Here is an 18584-nt window from a genome sequence, read left to right as displayed (position 1 = left end):
TTTATGTTGTATATCTTATACACAGACACCTGGTTAAAAAAAACTGACTTTATTATTATTAGATCAAGTGCAGGGACCAAAGGATAAACCTCAGTCGCATTGTGCAGCAGGCTCTTCACCTGTTAGCATGGAAAACTCGTAGCTTACACTTTAACTAAATGATAATGAGATTCATATTGCATAAAGCATTTGCTGAGAGCACTTCATTATTCTGACTTAACTAAATGTCAGGAGCACAGGACTGCGTGGGATCAGCCTCCTGACATCTTCAGCTTTCTCCGCAGTGCCAAAGGATCCGTCTGAACGGACCCCACCCAAACACGGTCTGGTCCAATGAGCAGCCCTGAAAGCTAAGCCCCGCCCCAAACCAGCCATTGATCACCGTCCATTGGGGCAATGCCTAACAATCAGCAGAACATTCCCCTGCTCGAGCCTGAAGCGAAAAGCACTTTGGGATATGTCGTTCATCAATGAGACAATAGACATAAACGGCATTGGTCATTTTCACCTCTGAAAAACTACAACTCCCACTAACAGGCCACATGAGCTGTTGACGTACAGCTGCATTATGTGGCATGTAATGTAAATTATTCATGATTTTTCTTAAGCATAAATAATATATATAAATATGGGTGAGTTTCTATTTTTGACTCGGGCCCAAGTGCCTTAATAGTTTGTCAAGACCGTGACAGATTTTGTTTTTGCGTGCCCGGTTGGGCACCTGCGCCAGCGCAGCATCACTATTGACAAGGTGCCAACATACACGGGACAAGCTGATTTCTACTGAGCAGTGCTTTGTCCAAAAAAATCACTTGGCAAACAAAAAACAATCTACTAACCTGTTCTTCTGTCGTCGGAGTAAAATCTCAAAGTGAGAGTTTAAGGAGAGCCGCATAATTCCGTTGGCGCGACCAATGCGCCTTTTCCCCTTGTTGATGCTGCACCATTTTCAGCCTCCTCTGCTCCTCCGCTCCTGCACTGATTCAGCATCGCACGGATACTCCCACTATGCACCGCGCACATGCGTGACAGAAGACGGCTGTTGCGTAGCAACCCGAAAGGCGTGAATCCCCCTCATCTGCAGACTTCAGCCATTGAGGAAATTCCTTTATAAACGTCTTATTATTAATAGGCCTACTAATTATAAAGAAAACAAAGAAGAAATAATCGTTGTTAAGGAAATAAATGTTATGAATTTGGTTTTAAATTATGTAAGTTGAACAATGGCACAGTCTTTAACGTGCTCTTGAAAGGTGATCCTGAAAAATGCCCTTCAGAATACAGAAAATAGAGAAGAAAACGAATCTGGCAGTCTGTAAGAATAACTGTCTGAAATCATCAGGGTCATGCTTCCACATCTAGCCTAACCGTTATATACAAAAATAGAACTTTATTTTTTGATCAATGGTTTAATAATGGTTTACTTTTAGTTTGTCAGCTATTTAACAACAAAGGTTTACTAATGACTTATGCAGAATTTCTTTCAGAATACAATATGCCAGTTACTCCCAAAGAATTTGCCATAGTTATGGGAGCGATACCAACAGGAATCTGTATGCTTTTTAAAAATTACGTTCACTCTCCTACTATAAACACTTTTTTCCCTGAGCAGACACTCCAATAGGTAAAATATGTTTTTCAGAAAAAAAAAAAAGATAGAAACAATAAAGTTAGATCCCTGTTTCTTGAAGATATTATCTCGATATCTCCTGCAATCTTTTACTGGAATAATTTATATCAAAATTTAAAATGGAAAAAGATTTGGTCTTTACAACAAAAATATTTTCTCACCAATAAAGTAAAAGAAGTGTCTTTCAAAATAATAAATAAATTTGACCCTGTTAAATGTTTTATGATTAAATATAAAACCAATATTGATACAAGATGCTCTTTTTGCCAAGTGCACGCAGAAACTCTCTATCATTTATTTTGGTCATGTTTCTATACTGAACAACTATGGAAAAATATTGAAACATTTATTAAAGATAACATCCAACAAGATATATCTGTAACTTTTAAAGATATTATTTTTGGACACTTCGATTCTGACCCTAATAAAAACAAAGCTTGCTTTATAATAAATTTAATTTATTTTCTTTGCAAATTTTATATCCATAAATGTAAATTCACCAACAACAAACCAATTTTTCTTGTTTTTTTTTTTAAAGAATTTAAAATGTATCTTAACACTATTTCATCCTCTGTAAATAAGAAAGCAAGAAGAACAACCTCAATTTGTAATGACTTTAATTTGTATACTCTAATTGAAATGTAAATTAATATCTTACCCTCTTGTTTGTTTGTTTGTTTAACTATTTTTCTCTTTTCTTTATCTTTCTCTTTTAGCATTTAATGTTATTACTTTTTTCTGTTCTGTATGTTCAGATGACATTAGACATATAGTTGATGTGTACATTATACAAAATTGTATATCATTATTGTCATCTTTGTAATGTTTGCAATAACAAACAAACAAACAAACAAAAAAACATCTAGCCTAACCGATCTCAGCAAACACATGGAAAATCCACTGACAAATGAGAAATCAAATTAATTAATGAAACAACAGATATGATAGCTTATGGGTTACACTTCTGATGGTTACCGGGCTATCTTGGATTCTAGCATGGACTGCTGGTCGGTTTTTGGTCCAAGCTGATCTAGTAAGCTGCACATGATCAACAATTGCATCAGATTACATTGAAATTACATCAAATACTGTTTTAATGTGTTTTGGGGTTGTGGCATTACAAAAACACACAAGGCTGACGGCATTAAGCTTTTATCAGTCCTCTATAACATCTCTACCAAAAACTGGTCCACTTTTGCATAGCTCACTCTATTGATAGCCATGTCTCTTATCTCCCTTCCTCAGACATTACAAAAATTGAATGATAAAACATGCCTCTCCAAACCGGACATATTCAACTTTTAGTTAGTAGATACATTTTATTTTATTATAGTCCTAAAACCCGGAAGAGAAGTAGCATATTTATGCAATTTACCCCCTGAAATTGCCAGTGGGTTTTTGGTTTATAATATCTGTGGCTAACATTAGTTGAGGAGACTTTCACGTCTTGTTCTACAATATAATTGCGCACAGTCGTACCTGAAACGCGAATTTTGAAGCAGAAGTGTTTTCTAAACAAGACCTAACGGTTAACGTTGTGGTCGATGTAGTCTTATTTTAGTTTGCCTACAAATTGACGTCACGGTCGCGCAGCAGGTTACCCCCAAGTCACGTGATTCCATTCACACGCGTGTTTTCTCCCGCAGCAGCGTTCCAAAAACTCTAGCCGTGGCTGAACGGAGGTGAACATGGCGGATGTGTCGGAGAGGACGTTACAGGTTGCTATAGTCGTTTCGTTTGCGGCGGGTTTTGTCGCAGGCTGGCAGGCAAACAGAATGCGAAGAAAGTTCTTGGACTGGCGGAAAAAGCGGTTACAGGACAAACTCGCAGAAACACAGAAGAAGCTAGACCTGTCATGACAGATACAAAATATCACGCAACCGACCTGGTGAGACATGCGCCCTTCATAATTTTAGAATAAATGGCTTACGTTGTTCTCTATAACCGGTTTACTCTTTCATTTTCTAGTACCTTTGCTCATCAAGGCCCTGAGTTCACAAAAAGAAAGAGTCTGTAGCAGCACCTCAGAGTGCTCAACAGGAACAAGTCTGGGATCAAAGACAGTATACTACAGGCTGGAGAAAAGCAATACAACCTTCAAGGACTTTAAACACTGAGCAAAATGTTGTATTTAAAGGTGTTCCTTAATTTTTGTTAAAGCCATAAATCACACTGTTGTCTGTGCTTTCTCCTTGTCTGTGGCAGTTCAAATAAAATGACATTTTTAATAGGCCTAACTGTTGACTCATTATAAAAAACTAATATGCACATTGTCACATTTAGCTCACTTTTGAGATATATCCAACAAAAGTAAGCTGAAAAGTGAACAACTATATTTCCTTTATACATTGAACTGACAGAACTTCAAATCAAGAGATGTGTTACTGGGACATCTTTGCTTATTTATATTGTCTATAAAAATTTCCATGTCTTTTCCACAAGTTTGTAAGATTTTATTACATAACTTTTAAGACCTGGAATTCACACAGTTCAAATTCCCTGATATTTTCAAGTTTAAAGTTAAGCTGTTCATGTAGAAACTGCATGTTAAAGTCTGTACAGTTTTCCTTTCACTTCATTTCCTTTAGCTATATAACAGAGCTGTCAGTCCACTGCAAGTTTTACAAACAAAAGGTTTGTCACATTTGTAGATTTATGTATTTAAATGTGGGTCTTAAAAGAAACCTGGGATGTGGAAGACATTTTTTAGTAAGCATATATTATTTACTTAAACAGAAGGACTCCAAAGAGACTGCTCACTGCAGAGCAATGGGTGGAGCGTGAAGTACAGCTTTCCCTCTCCTGATGAAATTTGGGTGTAATGGGTGGAACTGGGAGTTCCAACCACACCCTAACCCTACCCATAACTCTGTCCCTCCACCCATTTTATCCATAGAGGTGGAGCTGGACTATATCATGTTTAATCAACATCGTCCAGAGAGGTGGAGCTGGGCCTCATTTGGCTCTGCAGTGATCACCACTTGTTTTTCCAGGAAACCTGTTTTACCAGATTAGACAATCACAGCCCAAAGCAGGAATGAAGCAGGGGGTTCCATCATTATGAAACTGTACTGCGGGAATTTTAGGTCCTCCAAAGTTTTCTGCATCACAAAACGAGTTTATAATGAATAGAAATGCAAAAGCAACTTTGAAAATGCTTTCTGTTACAAATCCTATATTTTTTTTTAGGCATAAACGCGTTACCTCACTTTAATCAGTCACCACACCTATTTAATTAAAACATATTTTCGCATATAATAACTCCTATTTAATTTAATTTTTGTTTTTATACATTTTTAAAGGACTTAGTTATAAAAAATATTAAAACGTGGTATAGACTAGTTAAATTTCTTTTATGTATATGACATTTACCAGATAAAATATGTTTCAAAAATAAAATTCACAGATTCCCTGTCCTCTCGCGCGCACAGTGATGAGGTAACAGCAGCGTCATGTAAAAGTATCCTAGCAACTTTTCCGGAGCGTCTGTCATGGCGTCGCCGTTGCGTTTTGTTTCAGTAGATCTGAGCACGAGTAGTATGTTTCTTTTAATCTCGCATTGAAAATATAGTATATGATCAAACTTGTTGTCACATTGTGTTGAAGACAAATAGAAAATGCCTCCGAAAAGGAGAGGACCACTTCAGACGGTCCAACGAGAGACGGATGACATCAAGAGAAAGGTTGATCTGATCGGAGCGAATGTTTGTTCGTTTGCTAGTGCGCATTAGATTTAACATTAGATGTCTACTATTATCTGTCCTGCAGGTGGATGCTTTGGTGCAGCAGGCTGCCAAACCAGATGCGTCAGATAGGACTGAGACCTTTGAGAGGTACAGAAGACTTATCTGTTTTGTTTTTTAATGTTTACATGAACTAGGTTGAATAACGCATAATTTAATTTCTGCTGTTTGGATTCCAGATGCAAAGAGTTAAAGCGCGCAGTGGAGGAAATTATGAAGACTCTGAAGAAATTATCTAAAGTAATATTTCCATTTATGTCTGTACTTGGATTGTCATATATATATATATATATATATAATATATAATATATATTTACACACACACACTGTGTTCCAAATTATTATGCAAGTGACATATCAGGAGAATTTCACTACAATAAACATTCAGATTTTAGTTTTTAATAGAAAGTGTTTGTTTTATTTCTCCATATCTTTTTAGATGACTGTTATCAATCTCAGACAAAACAGTTTGCCAGGTCTACTTAGGTAAATGGAAACCCTATTTAAAGAGGTTGTTCCACATTATTAAGCAAGTCACAGTTCTCATGCAATATGAGGAGGAAGAAGGATCTTTCTGAAGGTGAAAAGCATGAAATAGTGCAATGTTATGTAAAAGGCATGAAAACAACTAATATTGTGTGAAAAGTGAATGTAAATAATCAAACTATCATAAGATTTGTGAGTGACTTAGAGCACAGCAGAACTTTTAAGGAAAGTTTCTGTCAAAAAAAAAAATAGTTGTATTAAAAGGGCAGCTATATTAAAAAAAAAAAAAAAAAAAAAAAGCCAGTGTTGAGCAGCAAACAGGTATTTGAAGTTCCTGGTGTCTCTGGAGTCTCAAGAACCTCTCCATGCAGGCTGGCAGTTGTGCGTAAAGTTGCATTTCAGCCACCTCTAACCAAACCTCACAAAGAGAAACATTTACAGTGGGTGTAGAAATAAATGAAGACTCATTTTTAAATAGTTTTATTCACTGACGAATGCCATACTACAATGGATGGTCTAGAAGGATGGATTTCTGGATGGTTGGTGAGTGGCCACCATGTTCCAACAAGACTGCAACGTCAGCAGGGAGCTGGCGGGTGATGATTTGGGCTTGAACATTTGGAAGTGAGATGGAAGGTCCCTTTAGGGTCTCTGAGGGTGTCGAAATGACTTCTGCAAGATATGTGGAGTTTATAACTGACCATTTTCTGCTATGGTATAAAAAGAAGGATTTCTTGTGAAATAAAAAGGTTTTCATTAAGTACAATGCACTATCGCATGCTGCAAAAAAACACCACAGCAATAAAACTGTTTGAAAATGTATTTCTTCACCCACTGTAAATGTTTCTCTTTGTGAGGTTTGGTTAGGAGTGGCTGAAATGCAACTTTACACACAACTGCCAGCCTGCATGGAGAGCTTCTTGAGACTCCAGAGACACCAAGAGCTTCAAATACCTGCTGCTCAACAGTGGCTTTTTTTTTTTTTTTTTTTTTTACAGCTGTCCTTTTAATACAATTAACTTGTTTGACAGAAACTTTAAGCCTTTATCTGACCAAGTTCTGCTGTTCTCTAAATCACTCACAAATCTTATGATAGTTCAATAATCTCCATTCACTTTTTACACAATATTAGTTGTTTTCATGCCTTTTGCATAACATTGCACCATTTCATGCTTTTCACCTTCAGAAAGATCTTTCTTCCTCCCCATATTGCATGAGAACTGTGACTTGCTTAATAATGTGGAACAACCTCTTTAAGTAGGGTTTCCATTTACCTAAGTAGACCTGGCAAACTATTTAACAAACCTGTCTGAGATTGATACCAGTTATCTAAAAAGATATGGAAAATAAAACAAACAAACACTTTCTTTGAAAAACTAAAATCTGAATGTTTATTGTACTGAAATCCCACTGATACGTCACTTGCATAATAATTTGGAACACAGTTTATATATATATATATATATATATATATATATATATATATATATATATATATATATATATATATATATATACACATAAATTTGTGTGTTCGTTTTCCAGTAGAAGAGTGTAATAAATGTCATGGATGTAGCTGCATCCTTTTTTTTTATTATCTATAATTGCAAATGTATTTATTTTTTTATTCATTTATTTTAGAAGTTATTAAATTATTTTATTAGAAAAATAATGATATATATAATTTTATTTTTCATGTGTAGGCAGATGAGCCGGCTCCAGTGGGGAACTATGACCAGTGTAAGAGGGACGAGGAGAAGCGTTTGTTGACTTTACATGAGCGTCTACAGTCTTTAGCTTTTCAGCTGCAGCCTCAGGATGATGAGTATGTAACCTCATCCATTAATTCTAAAAGAACTTACAGCCTTTTCTTGCATTCTATTACCAACTATTAAACCATTTTTAGATCTACCTTTATGCTTCTGAGAAGTTTTTTCAAACAGTACTGGAGTCTTTGTTTCCTGGCCATAGGATGGCTGGACCTAGTTCTTCCCAGACAGAACAGGAGAGCGATGAGGAAAATAGTGATGAAAAAGATGAGAGCTCTGAGGATGAAGATGCAGAAGAAGAAGTGCATGATGATGATGATGATGATGATGATGATGATGACAGTGATGACGAGGATACAGAAATTGGTCAAACTGCCACAGGACAGGGACCTGTTTCCTATGTTGCTCTTAGTGCATTTACAGGAGAAGAAGAAGGGGACCTCAGCATCCAAGTAATAATCTTAGCATCTTTTTCTAGTTGTTAAATACTTGAATTTAAGTTATTTTCTTGCACTGAGAAATGTGTCTTTATTTTTTTGTGTTGTTTCAGAAAGGAGAGGTTTTGAAAGTTCTCTCTAAAAATAAGGATGGATGGTGGCTGGCTCAGAACTCAAATGGCCAGAAGGGCCTGGTGCCTAAAACCTTTCTGAAGGTCTGTATAATATCACAGACCTTCAGAGTGTTTACATGCAATTATTTGATAGCATGTAAGGTCATATAAATGGCTTAAACAGTGTTTTTATTCAGTAGCAAATATGCGCATTTGGTGCAGTTGCTGATATTCATATGGCCAAAAATAAGATGCAATTCTGATAGCTTGTAATGTTAATCAATGAGATTTTTATAACTACTTCCATGAAATGCATATAAATATCATTTGTAGCTATATATCTCCCAATAATATGTCTTAGTAAGGTTATATTTAAATGCTTAGCATATAAACAAGTTTATCAGCATTTTGTTTTGTCAGTTTATTTAGTGTAAATGTGGACATCAAGATTAGAGGAAAAACTGCATTTGAAATCTTATATAAACACTGTTTTTATAATGTTTTATAGATTTTATTGAGATTATGCAGTTTAAGTATATTTGTATTGTACTTTTACTTTGTCTGAATCATATTCCAGAACAGTTAGGGACTGGTGTAGCTTGTGCACTTTTATACAAATTCTAATTAATTAAATCAAAATCAAATTAATTCAAAACTTCTGCATAAAAACAATTTGCAATCAGATAGCAAATCAGACTCCGTGTTTAGATAATTAACATGGATGAATTAGATCTGTAAATGTATTTTAACTGCATTTTCAGATGTCTTCTCTGCAGGATAGTGAGAGAGAGAATGAAGATGAGGGGGAGAGTGAGCAGGAACCGGAGGAGTCTGACATAAAGTCCAGGTGATATTCCTTCCCTCTCCACTAGATAGCAGCATTGTTTTCACATTCTGTTGTGTTTTGTGCATGCCTGCGCTTTTTTCTTTATTAAAGAGCAGTGACTATAGCTCACAATGTCTTTGTTTCAGTTGAAAGGAATTAAACACAAGTTTGAGTTAAAATACAGTCATTATTAAAGAAAATTATTAAATTTACTTTCTCTCTTCCAACTAGCAAAACATCCAATTGGAACACAATCCGGAAGGCTGTTACTGAGGTATATTCTGTTTAGATAATTACACCCTTAAAGTCAACATGAAATGAAAATGGACATTTTTTTTTAATGGAATATTGCAGTATTTATTATAAATATTTTATCAATGCATATCATTTTTTTAAATTAATGTGCCCTTGTAATCTTTAATTAAAATAACTTACCCTCCCTTTTGCAACAACATCTTTTCTCTGATGACGTGTTTACTGGCGCGGGGGCGGGACAACCTGTCACTCACATGAGATCACAGCAATAGCAAAACACAAAGATCCAATCAATACCCAATATCAAAATCAAGTCACGCCCTACATTTTTTCTTGTTCGAGAAGCCATTTCACTCAGATATATGTCATAATAGGGAAGAAAAGTCTATCGCAACTTCCATTATTATGCCGATTTTAATAATCTAAATATTAATGCACCCATGTTTGATAATATATTATTGTGTGTTGTGTCTGCAGATAGATGCTACTGATGTGCTGTCAGCGATGGGTGCCATCCCTCCAGGCTTCAGACCTTCCACTCTCTCCAGACTCCTAGAGGAAGGTCACTATCTGTCTTTATGTTTTGCAAAACCTATAGATGGAAGCTTAGTTACCCAGAATGCAGTTTGTGTGATTTTTACTACATTATAACATCTGATAATAATTCATATTTTATAATAGTCTATTATACTTGTATTATACATTATACAGTTTGTATGTGTGTTTGTTGAGCAGGGACATCTTACAGAGCAAGTCACTTCATTCAGCCCAAGCTTAGCCAATCACAGCTCTCCTTTAAGGATCTCCATATGGACCCAGACACAGGCAAGGTAGCTTAATAAAACCTGTAGCTGTAGTTTGCCTTTTTTTCCTCCAAATAATTTTGTCAGATAAATACCTTAAAGGGTTAGTTCACCCAAAAATGAAAATTCTGTCATTTATTACTCACCCTCATGCCGTTCCACACCCGTAAGACCTTCGTTAATCTTCAGAACGCAAATTGAGATATTTTTGTTGAAATCCGATGGCTCCGTGAGACCTGCATAGGGAGCAATGACATTTCCTCTCTCAAGATCCATAAAGGTACTAAAAACATATTTAAATCAGTTCATGTGAGTACAGTGGTTCAATATTAATATTATAATAAAATTACAAAAAAAACTAAATAACAACTTACATACTGATGGCCGATTTCAAAACACTGCTTCAGGAAGCTTCGGAGCATAATGAATCAGCGTGTCGAATCAGCGGTTCGGTCCGGAGCGCCAAAGTCACGTGATTTCAGCAGTTTGGCGGTTTGACACGCGATCCGAATCATGATTTGACACGCTGATTCATAACGCTCCGAATCTTCCTGAAGCAGTGTTTTGAAATCGGCCATCACTATATAAGTCGTTATTTTGTTTTTTTAGTAATTTTATTATAATATTAATATTGAACCACTGTACTCACATGAGCTGATTTAAGTATGTTTTTAGTACCTTTATGGATCTTGAGAGAGGAAATGTCATTGCTCCCTATGCAGGCCTCACGGAGCCATCGGATTTAAACAAAAATATCTTAATTTGTGAAGATTAACGAAGGTCTTACGGGTGGGTGAACTAACCCTTTAACTAATTTGATTGTTTTGTTCTTCCTTCATATTTAAACAATATAAAATATTTTCCTCATATTTTGATGGTTTAATCAAACTTGTCAAAGGGGATATTTGTTTTTATTGACCCTACATCACTTTTGGCCACAACTGTATAAGGAATGTGTTTGTGTGTGTGTCCAGGTTCACGGGCGCCCGTCTAGAGTGAGTTTAACCCTGACCCTGTGGAGTTGTAGAATGATCCCACCCCCCGGGGTCGGGTTGCAGGTGCTCAGCAGGCACGTTCGGCTCTGTGCATTTAACGGAACCCAGGTAACACACACACACACATACTGGTGGTCCTAAAACCAGAATGATTACCCCTTTATGATCTTAAAAGAGAGATATTTACATACAAATGTTTCATGGAAAAGCTTGAGCAATGATTCTGACATCATGTGTTACTCATGTGCAACGGTATTTAGGGTGGAAGCATGAGTGTAAAATACCTGATGGCATGATTGAGTCTTTAGTGTAAACAATTTAATCATTTTGTTCCTTGGTGTCTGTGAAGTATTTGTCTTTCGCAACTCTGGATTTTTTTCTGTACACCTTAAAAGTTCATTCTGTTTGAGTACTTATCAAGAATTTAAAATATTCTGTAGAGGTGCATGTTTATAGAAAATAAGTGGAGTATTATTGTGTAATGTCCTACTTGTGTAATGTGCACAGATCATCTTTTCTTTGACATGAGTCAAATAAGTCATTGTAAATGGCAGAACAATTATAACGCACATTCAAAACCCTTTTGTCTTCCCAACGTTTATTGTAAACCGGTGTCGTGTGACAAATGCTGTGTACATGGTGCCATTGTTTCTCTCTCTCTCTTCCACCTGTTATGTTTACTTGAAAATTTTCCCTGTCAGGTTTTGAGTAACATTCACACAGTCAGAGCCACTTACAACCCCAAGAGCCCAAAGACCTGGAGTTTTTCTCCACGGGTAAGACTAAAGTACATTTAAACACATGCAAACACATGTCCAAAAGTCTGAGGCCACATAAAAAATATGCAATATAAAATTTAATTTAAACTTGGAATTAAGCAAGGTTTCAAGAGATGTTGTAAATTACAATTAATAAAACATATTTAAGGTTTTGCAATATGTCTAGGTCAGTAAGCAAAGAAGTAAATATGTGATCTTGATCATGTGACTCTTTGTACAAACTGTCAGATGTTCTTGCTTCTACTGAAGCACGGATGATTGACAAATTGGCTGTGAAGTTTGTGTAAACAGGCAAAAAAAGGGACAAACCAAATACGAAACCATTCTGAAATTCATGTTCATTTTTTAACTAAACATTTCAATAAAATTGTTATACTGATAATATAATCTGCAATACAGTTCTGTAATCTAGCAGTTTGTCATTTTGTATTTATTCCTGTATGTGTGTATTTTAGATGACTGGGATGCTTCCCTGTCTACTGGATGGAGACTGTTTTCTGCGTTGTGACTCTGAATCTCCTGATCTTGGAATTCTGTTTGAATTGGGTGTAACCTACATAAGAAATGTGAGTTTCTTTTTTGCAGTTTATTGCAAGAATCATTCTTATCATTTAAACAGTCATATGGCAGTACCACCCAACTTGATCTAACCTCAGAAAGACAAAACAACCCGTTTCTCTTACCCTCTCAAATATTTCCATAAATACACACAATGATCTCAATTAAAGAGGCCATATTATGCCCTTTTACAAAGTGGGGGTCTACTAGAATAGGTTTTGTTTTGGGGGTCTACTAGAATAGGTTTAATGCTTGAATGTTCAAAAACATCATTATTTTTCACAGTTTTTACATTGTTGAAGCACCACTTCCCAGTTTGTCAGTAACTCTGTTTAGTTTCTGTCTCTATGAAGCCCCTCCTTCTGGAAAGCATAATACTCTGATTGTTCGTTTGGACCAACGAGTTGTGATCGGTCAACCGCTTTAAGTGTGTTTCAGAAATTTCACAGAAGAAAGAAAGTCATACAGTTTTGAAACAACATGAGAGTTCCATTTTTCCCAGTAGTTCTGCTGGGGTAAAAATGTATGTGCTCTGTTTCAGTCCACAGGGGAGAGAGGAGACCTCAGCTGTGGCTGGGCATTCCTTAAACTGTTCGATGAAAGTGGAGCCCCCATTGCTCTACGGTACACACACATTCAATTATTACAATATGATTGATGCACATTAATAATTCTATTGTTTCCATACATACTTGCTCACAAACTATACGCATGTGTGCAGGACACAAGAGCTCACTATTCATGGTGGCACACCATTTGAGAGAGACACTGATATGGATACCACATCTACAAAGAGAGGTAACATTCTCTCACAAAAATACACACACACTCTGTCACACACCAGTTATTCTCTTCTCTTCTTTCCTCAGGTTATCCTACTGGTGTGTTTCAGCAGATGTTGCTGTCCAGGAAGATGCCTAAACTTGTTGTTAAGCTCAAATCAGTAAACACACGCAGCAGACTGCTTCTGAAGTAAGAATGCCTTCACATTAGAGTATACATTAATGTTCAGAAGAATTTTTTTATGTTTTTGATGCTCTTATGCTCACCAAGATTGCATTTATTTAATTGAAATTACAGTACAGTACAAACAGTAATATTGTGAAATATCAATTTAAAATAACTTTCTATTTAAATATATTTTAAAATGTAATTTATTCCTGTGATTGGAAAGCTGAATTTTCATCTGCCATTACTCTTCATTGCCATCGTTCTTCAGTGTCACATGATCCTTCAGAAATCATTCTAATTTGCTGATTTGATGCTCAAGAAACATTTCTTATTATCATCAATGTTGAAAACAGTGCTGCTTAATAATTTTGTGGAAACCATAATACATTTTTTTCAGGAATTTCTGATTAATAGAAACATCAAAAGAACAGCATTTATTTGAACTAGAAACCTTTTGTAACATTATAAATGTCTTTACTGTTACTTTTGATCAATTTAATGCATCCTTGCAGAATTTAAGTATTAATGTCTTTTAGAAAAATCGTACTAACCCCAAACTTTCAAACAGTAGTATGGATACTTTGATTTTTATTGCCAACTGTAGGATTACTTTTTTTTTTTTTTTTTTTTTTAATATTCATGAAAAAGCAACTATGTTCTTGTAACTAAATATTTCTTTTCCTAAATGTTTCATAAGTCTGTTGCCAGACACTATAGTAGGAAGTCTGTCCACGGTCCACCTCCTGGCAACATACAGGCAAATACTCGCTGATGCTCTTCTACTGGACAGAGTCACCATGTGTAATGCAGGTAACGCACACATACACATTCCATTGGATTTACGTAGTTTTGTCTTGATATGTATCTAATGTATCTAAGATTCCTGTGCACGACACTATATGCACTTTTTTTTTGGTAAGAAAGGGTCTGGCATGAAAGCAAATGTAAATGCAAAACATGCATATAAATGGTAATGAGAATGTAAAAGTGAATGTAAATAACTTTAACATGGTTTTGTGTCCTGCATCCTAGATCTGATCTGCAGCTCAGTTCTAGCCTCTTTCCCTGATGTCCTAGATCAGCCAGACCTGATGGATGCGTTTAGGGTGAGACTGGTCACATAAACACATATTTACTAAATGAGAACACACCATAAACTTTTATTTTCACTTCTATATATATAAAAGTAAGTATAGTAACCTGAACCCTACCCTTAAAAGGAAACTTTTTTAGAATTTATTAAAACATTATATTATTATTAAATTAATTAATTATTAAATATGTATTATCATTAAATATAATAATTATTTTAATTAATAAGAATTATTAAATATAAATTATTTAAAAACAATGGTAAGTAATAAGCAGTGTTGGGGGTAACATATTACAAGTAACAGGAGTTACATAATCAGATTTCTTTATTTAAGTAAGTAGTAAAGTACAGTGCGCGTGACGCAAATTTTGTCATCAGAACTGTACTTTGTACACGCAGGTTGCACATGCGCATTTAATTTTTTTTTTGCAATAATTAGTTTATACACAAGCATGTGCCCTGGGGGCGTCGATTTACAAGGTAGTCGAAGAAAACCTGCATAAACAAAACAGACCGGAACGCATGCAAGCTACAGCGACAATGAAGGCCTATATAAACAACAGATTGTGCAAAGAGGTTAGAAAATACCCTCATTTGTACAACTCTAGCCTGAAAGAATACAAATATATTTACATGGGTTGTAACTGGTGAAACTGCGCATGCCTTTATTTGCATATGAGTCAAGTGAAGTATACTTTGCAAAGCTGTGCGTTCAAACGAAGTATACCCAGAGCTTTAGAAGTGTTAAACTTTCTTCTCCTACATCCTATTCTTCTGCAATCCAGAATGGCGCCATTTACTGTACAGGCACAGATTTGCATTTCCTTCAGCCTGATACATTTCACTTTTAGTCTAAAAGGGCCTTTAAATTGGACAAAAATAGAACTTTTTTTTTTGTTATTAAAAAAACAAACAAGCAAGCCCAGTCCAGGTGAGAAAAGGGTAGCGCAAAAGTAACATAATGCATTACTTTCCATAAAAAAGTAACTAAGTAATGCAATTGGTTACTTTTTTAGGGAGTAATGCAATATTGTAAGGCATTACTATTAAAAGTAACTTTCCCCAACACTGGTAATAAGTAATTATTACTTACAAACCCGATTCCAAAAAAGTTGGGACACTGTACAAATTGTGAATAAAAAAGGAATGCAATGATGTGGAAGTTTCAAATTTCAATATTTTATTCAGAATACAACATAGATGACATATCAAATGTTTAAACTGAGAAAATGTATCATTTTAAGGGAAAAATAAGTTGATTTTAAATTTCATGGCATCAACACATCTCAAAAAAGTTGGGACAAGGCCATGTTTACCACTGTGTGGCATCCCCTCTTCTTTTTATAACAGTCTGCAAACGTCTGGGGACTGAGGAGACAAGTTGCTCAAGTTTAGGAATAGGAATGTTGTCCCCTTCTTGTCTAATACAGGCTTCTAGTTGCTCAACTGTCTTAGGTCTTCTTTGTCGCATCTTCCTCTTTATGATGCGCCAAATGTTTTCTATGGGTGAAAGATCTGGACTGCAGGCTGGCCATTTCAGTACCCGGATCCTTCTACGCAGCCGTGATGTTGTAATTGATGCAGTATGTGGTCTGGCATTGTCATGTTGGAAAATGCAAGGTCTTCCCTGAAAGAGACAACATCTGGATGGGAGCATATGTTGTTCTAGAACTTGGATATACCTTTCAGCATTGATGGTGCCTTTCCAGATGTGTAAGCTGCCCATGCCACACGCACTCATGCAACCCCATACCATCAGAGATGCAGGCTTCTGAACTGAGCGCTGATAACAACTTGGGTTGTCCTTGTCCTCTTAAGTCCGGATGACATGGCATCCCAGTTTTCCAAAAAGAACTTCAAATTTTGATTCGTCTGACCACAGAACAGTTTTCCACTTTGCCACAGTCCATTTTAAATGAGCCTTGGCCCAGAGAAAACGCCTGCGCTTCTGGATCATGTTTAGATATGGCTTCTTTTTTGACCTATAGAGTTTTAGCCGGCAACGGCGAATGGCACGGTGGATTGTGTTCACCGACAATGTTTTCTGGAAGTATTCCTGAGCCCATGTTGTGATTTCCATTACAGTAGCATTCCTGTATGTGATGCAGTGCCGTCTAAGGGCCCGAAGATCACGGGCATCCAGTATGGTTTTCCGGCCTTGACCCTTATGCACAGAGATTGTTCCAGATTCTCTGAATCTTTGGATGATATTATGCACTGTGGATGATGATAACTTCAAACTCTTTGCAATTTTTCTCTGAGAAACTCCTTTCTGATATTGCTCCACTATTTTTTACCGCAGCATTGGGGGAATTGGTGATCCTCTGCCCATCTTGACTTCTGAGAGACACTGCCACTCTGAGAGGCTCTTTTTATACCCAATCATGTTGCCAATTGACCTAATAAGTTGCAAATTGGTCCTCCAGCTGTTCCTTGTATGTACATTTAACTTTTCCGGCCTCTTATTGCTACCTGTCCCAACTTTTTTGGAATGTGTAGCTCTCATGAGATCCAAAATGAGCCAATATTTGGCATGACATTTCTAAATGTCTCACTTTTAACATTTGATATGTTATCTATTTTCTATTGTGAATAAAATATAAGTTTATGAGATTTGTAAATTATTGCATTTCTTTTTTTATTCACAATTTGTACAGTGTCCCAACTTTTTTGGAATCGGGTTTGTTTAATAATTATTATTACTTAATACTAATAGTATGTTAAATTATTAATAATTTTAAATAAAATGGAATATTAGATGTAACTATAAAATAAATTATTATTTAAATTATTTTATTTATATTTTATTGATTTTCCAGTTTAGGACATAACCAAAGGGATTTTTTTAAGGTTAAATTAACTTCTGAGGACAAAACTGTACCATCACATACATGGGACTATAATACGGAGTAGATGCTATAAAATGTATTAAACTTGAATTTAATTTTACAGAAATCATGGACTGAATCAGAAAGTAACCTGAGAAGATCCGATAAGGTAAAGGCGTATGTTATTGTGTGTGAGAATGTCACACAATTGCCACAGTACTAGGATGTTTATTCATAAAGTGTTTAAAGTGTTTATTCATGCTGTTTGCATACAATGTGTTTCTGTGTATTGCAGAGGGATATCAGTGTGTTAAAGCAGATGTTTGTGAGCATTTATATGGCCAGTGTATTTCAATTGTTATACTCTGCGGAGATGCCCACTCCCTGCTGGGCGGATGAGGAAGTGGAGTCTCAACGTGCTCGTATCATCTACAGCCCTTCCCAAAAAATCACAGTAGAAACTATACTGTCTTCCCAATGCTCACATCAAGCCTTTGACATCACACAGGTCACCTATGACCTCATCAGCAGAGCCCAGCACTGAGTCTAGAGACTGACCTATCACATGGTCCTCCAAAAGATAAGTGTCCAATATCAAAGGAAAATGTTAAAATTGTATTTTTTTTTTTTTTTGTCATTTTAAAATGTATTTAAATATTTAAAATACAAATAAAACAGTTTAATCTTTCACTCCCTGGCCAGAAAGCTTATTCATAGTTATGTTGATGAGGAAATCTTGCCAAAAATACTGTGTGTGTGTGAGTGTTTTCTTCTTCCATGGATTTGTAAAGCATCCCATGACTGCTCGTACCTTAAATAGTGGCCTATTTTTAAGTGCCACACCTCCTGAGTACAACTCCTCCCTTTTTCTTTTTCTTGTTGTTTCTCACACATAACGCATAACTACATGGTTTAAGTACACACCCCTCCATCTTTAACAGAAGACTGTTTGAACATATGCCACTCCTATAAAACATTTTGCACACTTAGAAACTAGTTCCCATTCTCTCTGTCTGACACACCGCCTCACCCAGCCATTCCAAGGTGTGGTGTCAGACGCTTACAAAGATGGAGACATGAATCAGCATTAATTGTTCTGAAAAAAAATTATAGTAGTATCACTGATGGGAAGAGGTGTCTTGCATGCCAACTGAATGTTTAGTCTTCTTATACTGTATTATATAAGTCAGCTGCTCACACGTAACATGTTTATGAATGTAGTCACAAATAGTTCTGCAACCACCATAGACAATGAGAGGACATGTTTCCCCAATATCCAAGTAGAGGCTGATCAATAAGAGTTACAAAACTACTTATA

At 36.0% G+C, this 18584-nt stretch overlaps 3 protein-coding genes across 7 annotated transcripts in view; 2 read left to right on the top strand and 1 right to left on the bottom strand.

Moving 5' to 3' along the window:
* Nucleotides 1-1007, bottom strand: part of ttbk1b (tau tubulin kinase 1b) — a 31831-nt gene extending 30824 nt beyond the window's left edge. For 3 of the 4 annotated variants that reach the window (XM_051868835.1, XM_051868839.1, XM_051868840.1), the window contains exon 1: nucleotides 840-1007. The gene's annotated coding sequence lies outside the window, so the exon portion shown is untranslated. The remainder of the gene's footprint in view (nucleotides 1-839) is intronic. The other variant, XM_051868836.1, reaches the window with a different exon arrangement.
* Nucleotides 1008-3229: 2222 nt separating this feature from the next.
* On the top strand, nucleotides 3230-3518 carry LOC127498906 (mitoregulin-like). The gene has a single exon (XM_051868862.1). It carries the CDS (start codon nucleotides 3319-3321, stop codon nucleotides 3487-3489), a length of 171 nt encoding a protein of 56 aa, XP_051724822.1. The 5' UTR covers nucleotides 3230-3318; the 3' UTR covers nucleotides 3490-3518.
* Nucleotides 3519-5050: 1532 nt separating this feature from the next.
* nphp1 (nephronophthisis 1) lies at nucleotides 5051-17956 on the top strand. 2 transcript variants are annotated; one of them, XM_051868861.1, is made up of 20 exons: nucleotides 5051-5313; nucleotides 5399-5463; nucleotides 5553-5613; nucleotides 7563-7684; nucleotides 7831-8080; nucleotides 8179-8280; nucleotides 8955-9025; nucleotides 9236-9278; nucleotides 9737-9821; nucleotides 9995-10089; nucleotides 11037-11165; nucleotides 11759-11833; nucleotides 12292-12402; nucleotides 12936-13018; nucleotides 13116-13192; nucleotides 13264-13366; nucleotides 14043-14155; nucleotides 14378-14451; nucleotides 17391-17435; nucleotides 17562-17956. In XM_051868861.1, the coding sequence occupies exons 1-20, from the start codon at nucleotides 5248-5250 to the stop codon at nucleotides 17808-17810; spliced, it is 2019 nt and encodes a 672-aa protein (XP_051724821.1). In that variant the 5' UTR covers nucleotides 5051-5247; the 3' UTR covers nucleotides 17811-17956. The 2 variants fall into 2 exon arrangements, with proteins under 2 accessions (XP_051724821.1, XP_051724820.1); XM_051868860.1 differs by having other exon boundaries at nucleotides 5052-5313; nucleotides 8940-9025.
* Nucleotides 17957-18584: the final 628 nt, after the last annotated feature.

The sequence above is a fragment of the Ctenopharyngodon idella genome, chromosome 17, assembly GCF_019924925.1.
Source record: "Ctenopharyngodon idella isolate HZGC_01 chromosome 17, HZGC01, whole genome shotgun sequence".
NCBI classification, from domain to species: Eukaryota; Metazoa; Chordata; class Actinopteri; order Cypriniformes; family Xenocyprididae; genus Ctenopharyngodon; species Ctenopharyngodon idella.
The sequence above is the reverse complement of the archived record's forward strand: the minus strand, read 5'-3'. Positions and strand labels throughout refer to the sequence as shown.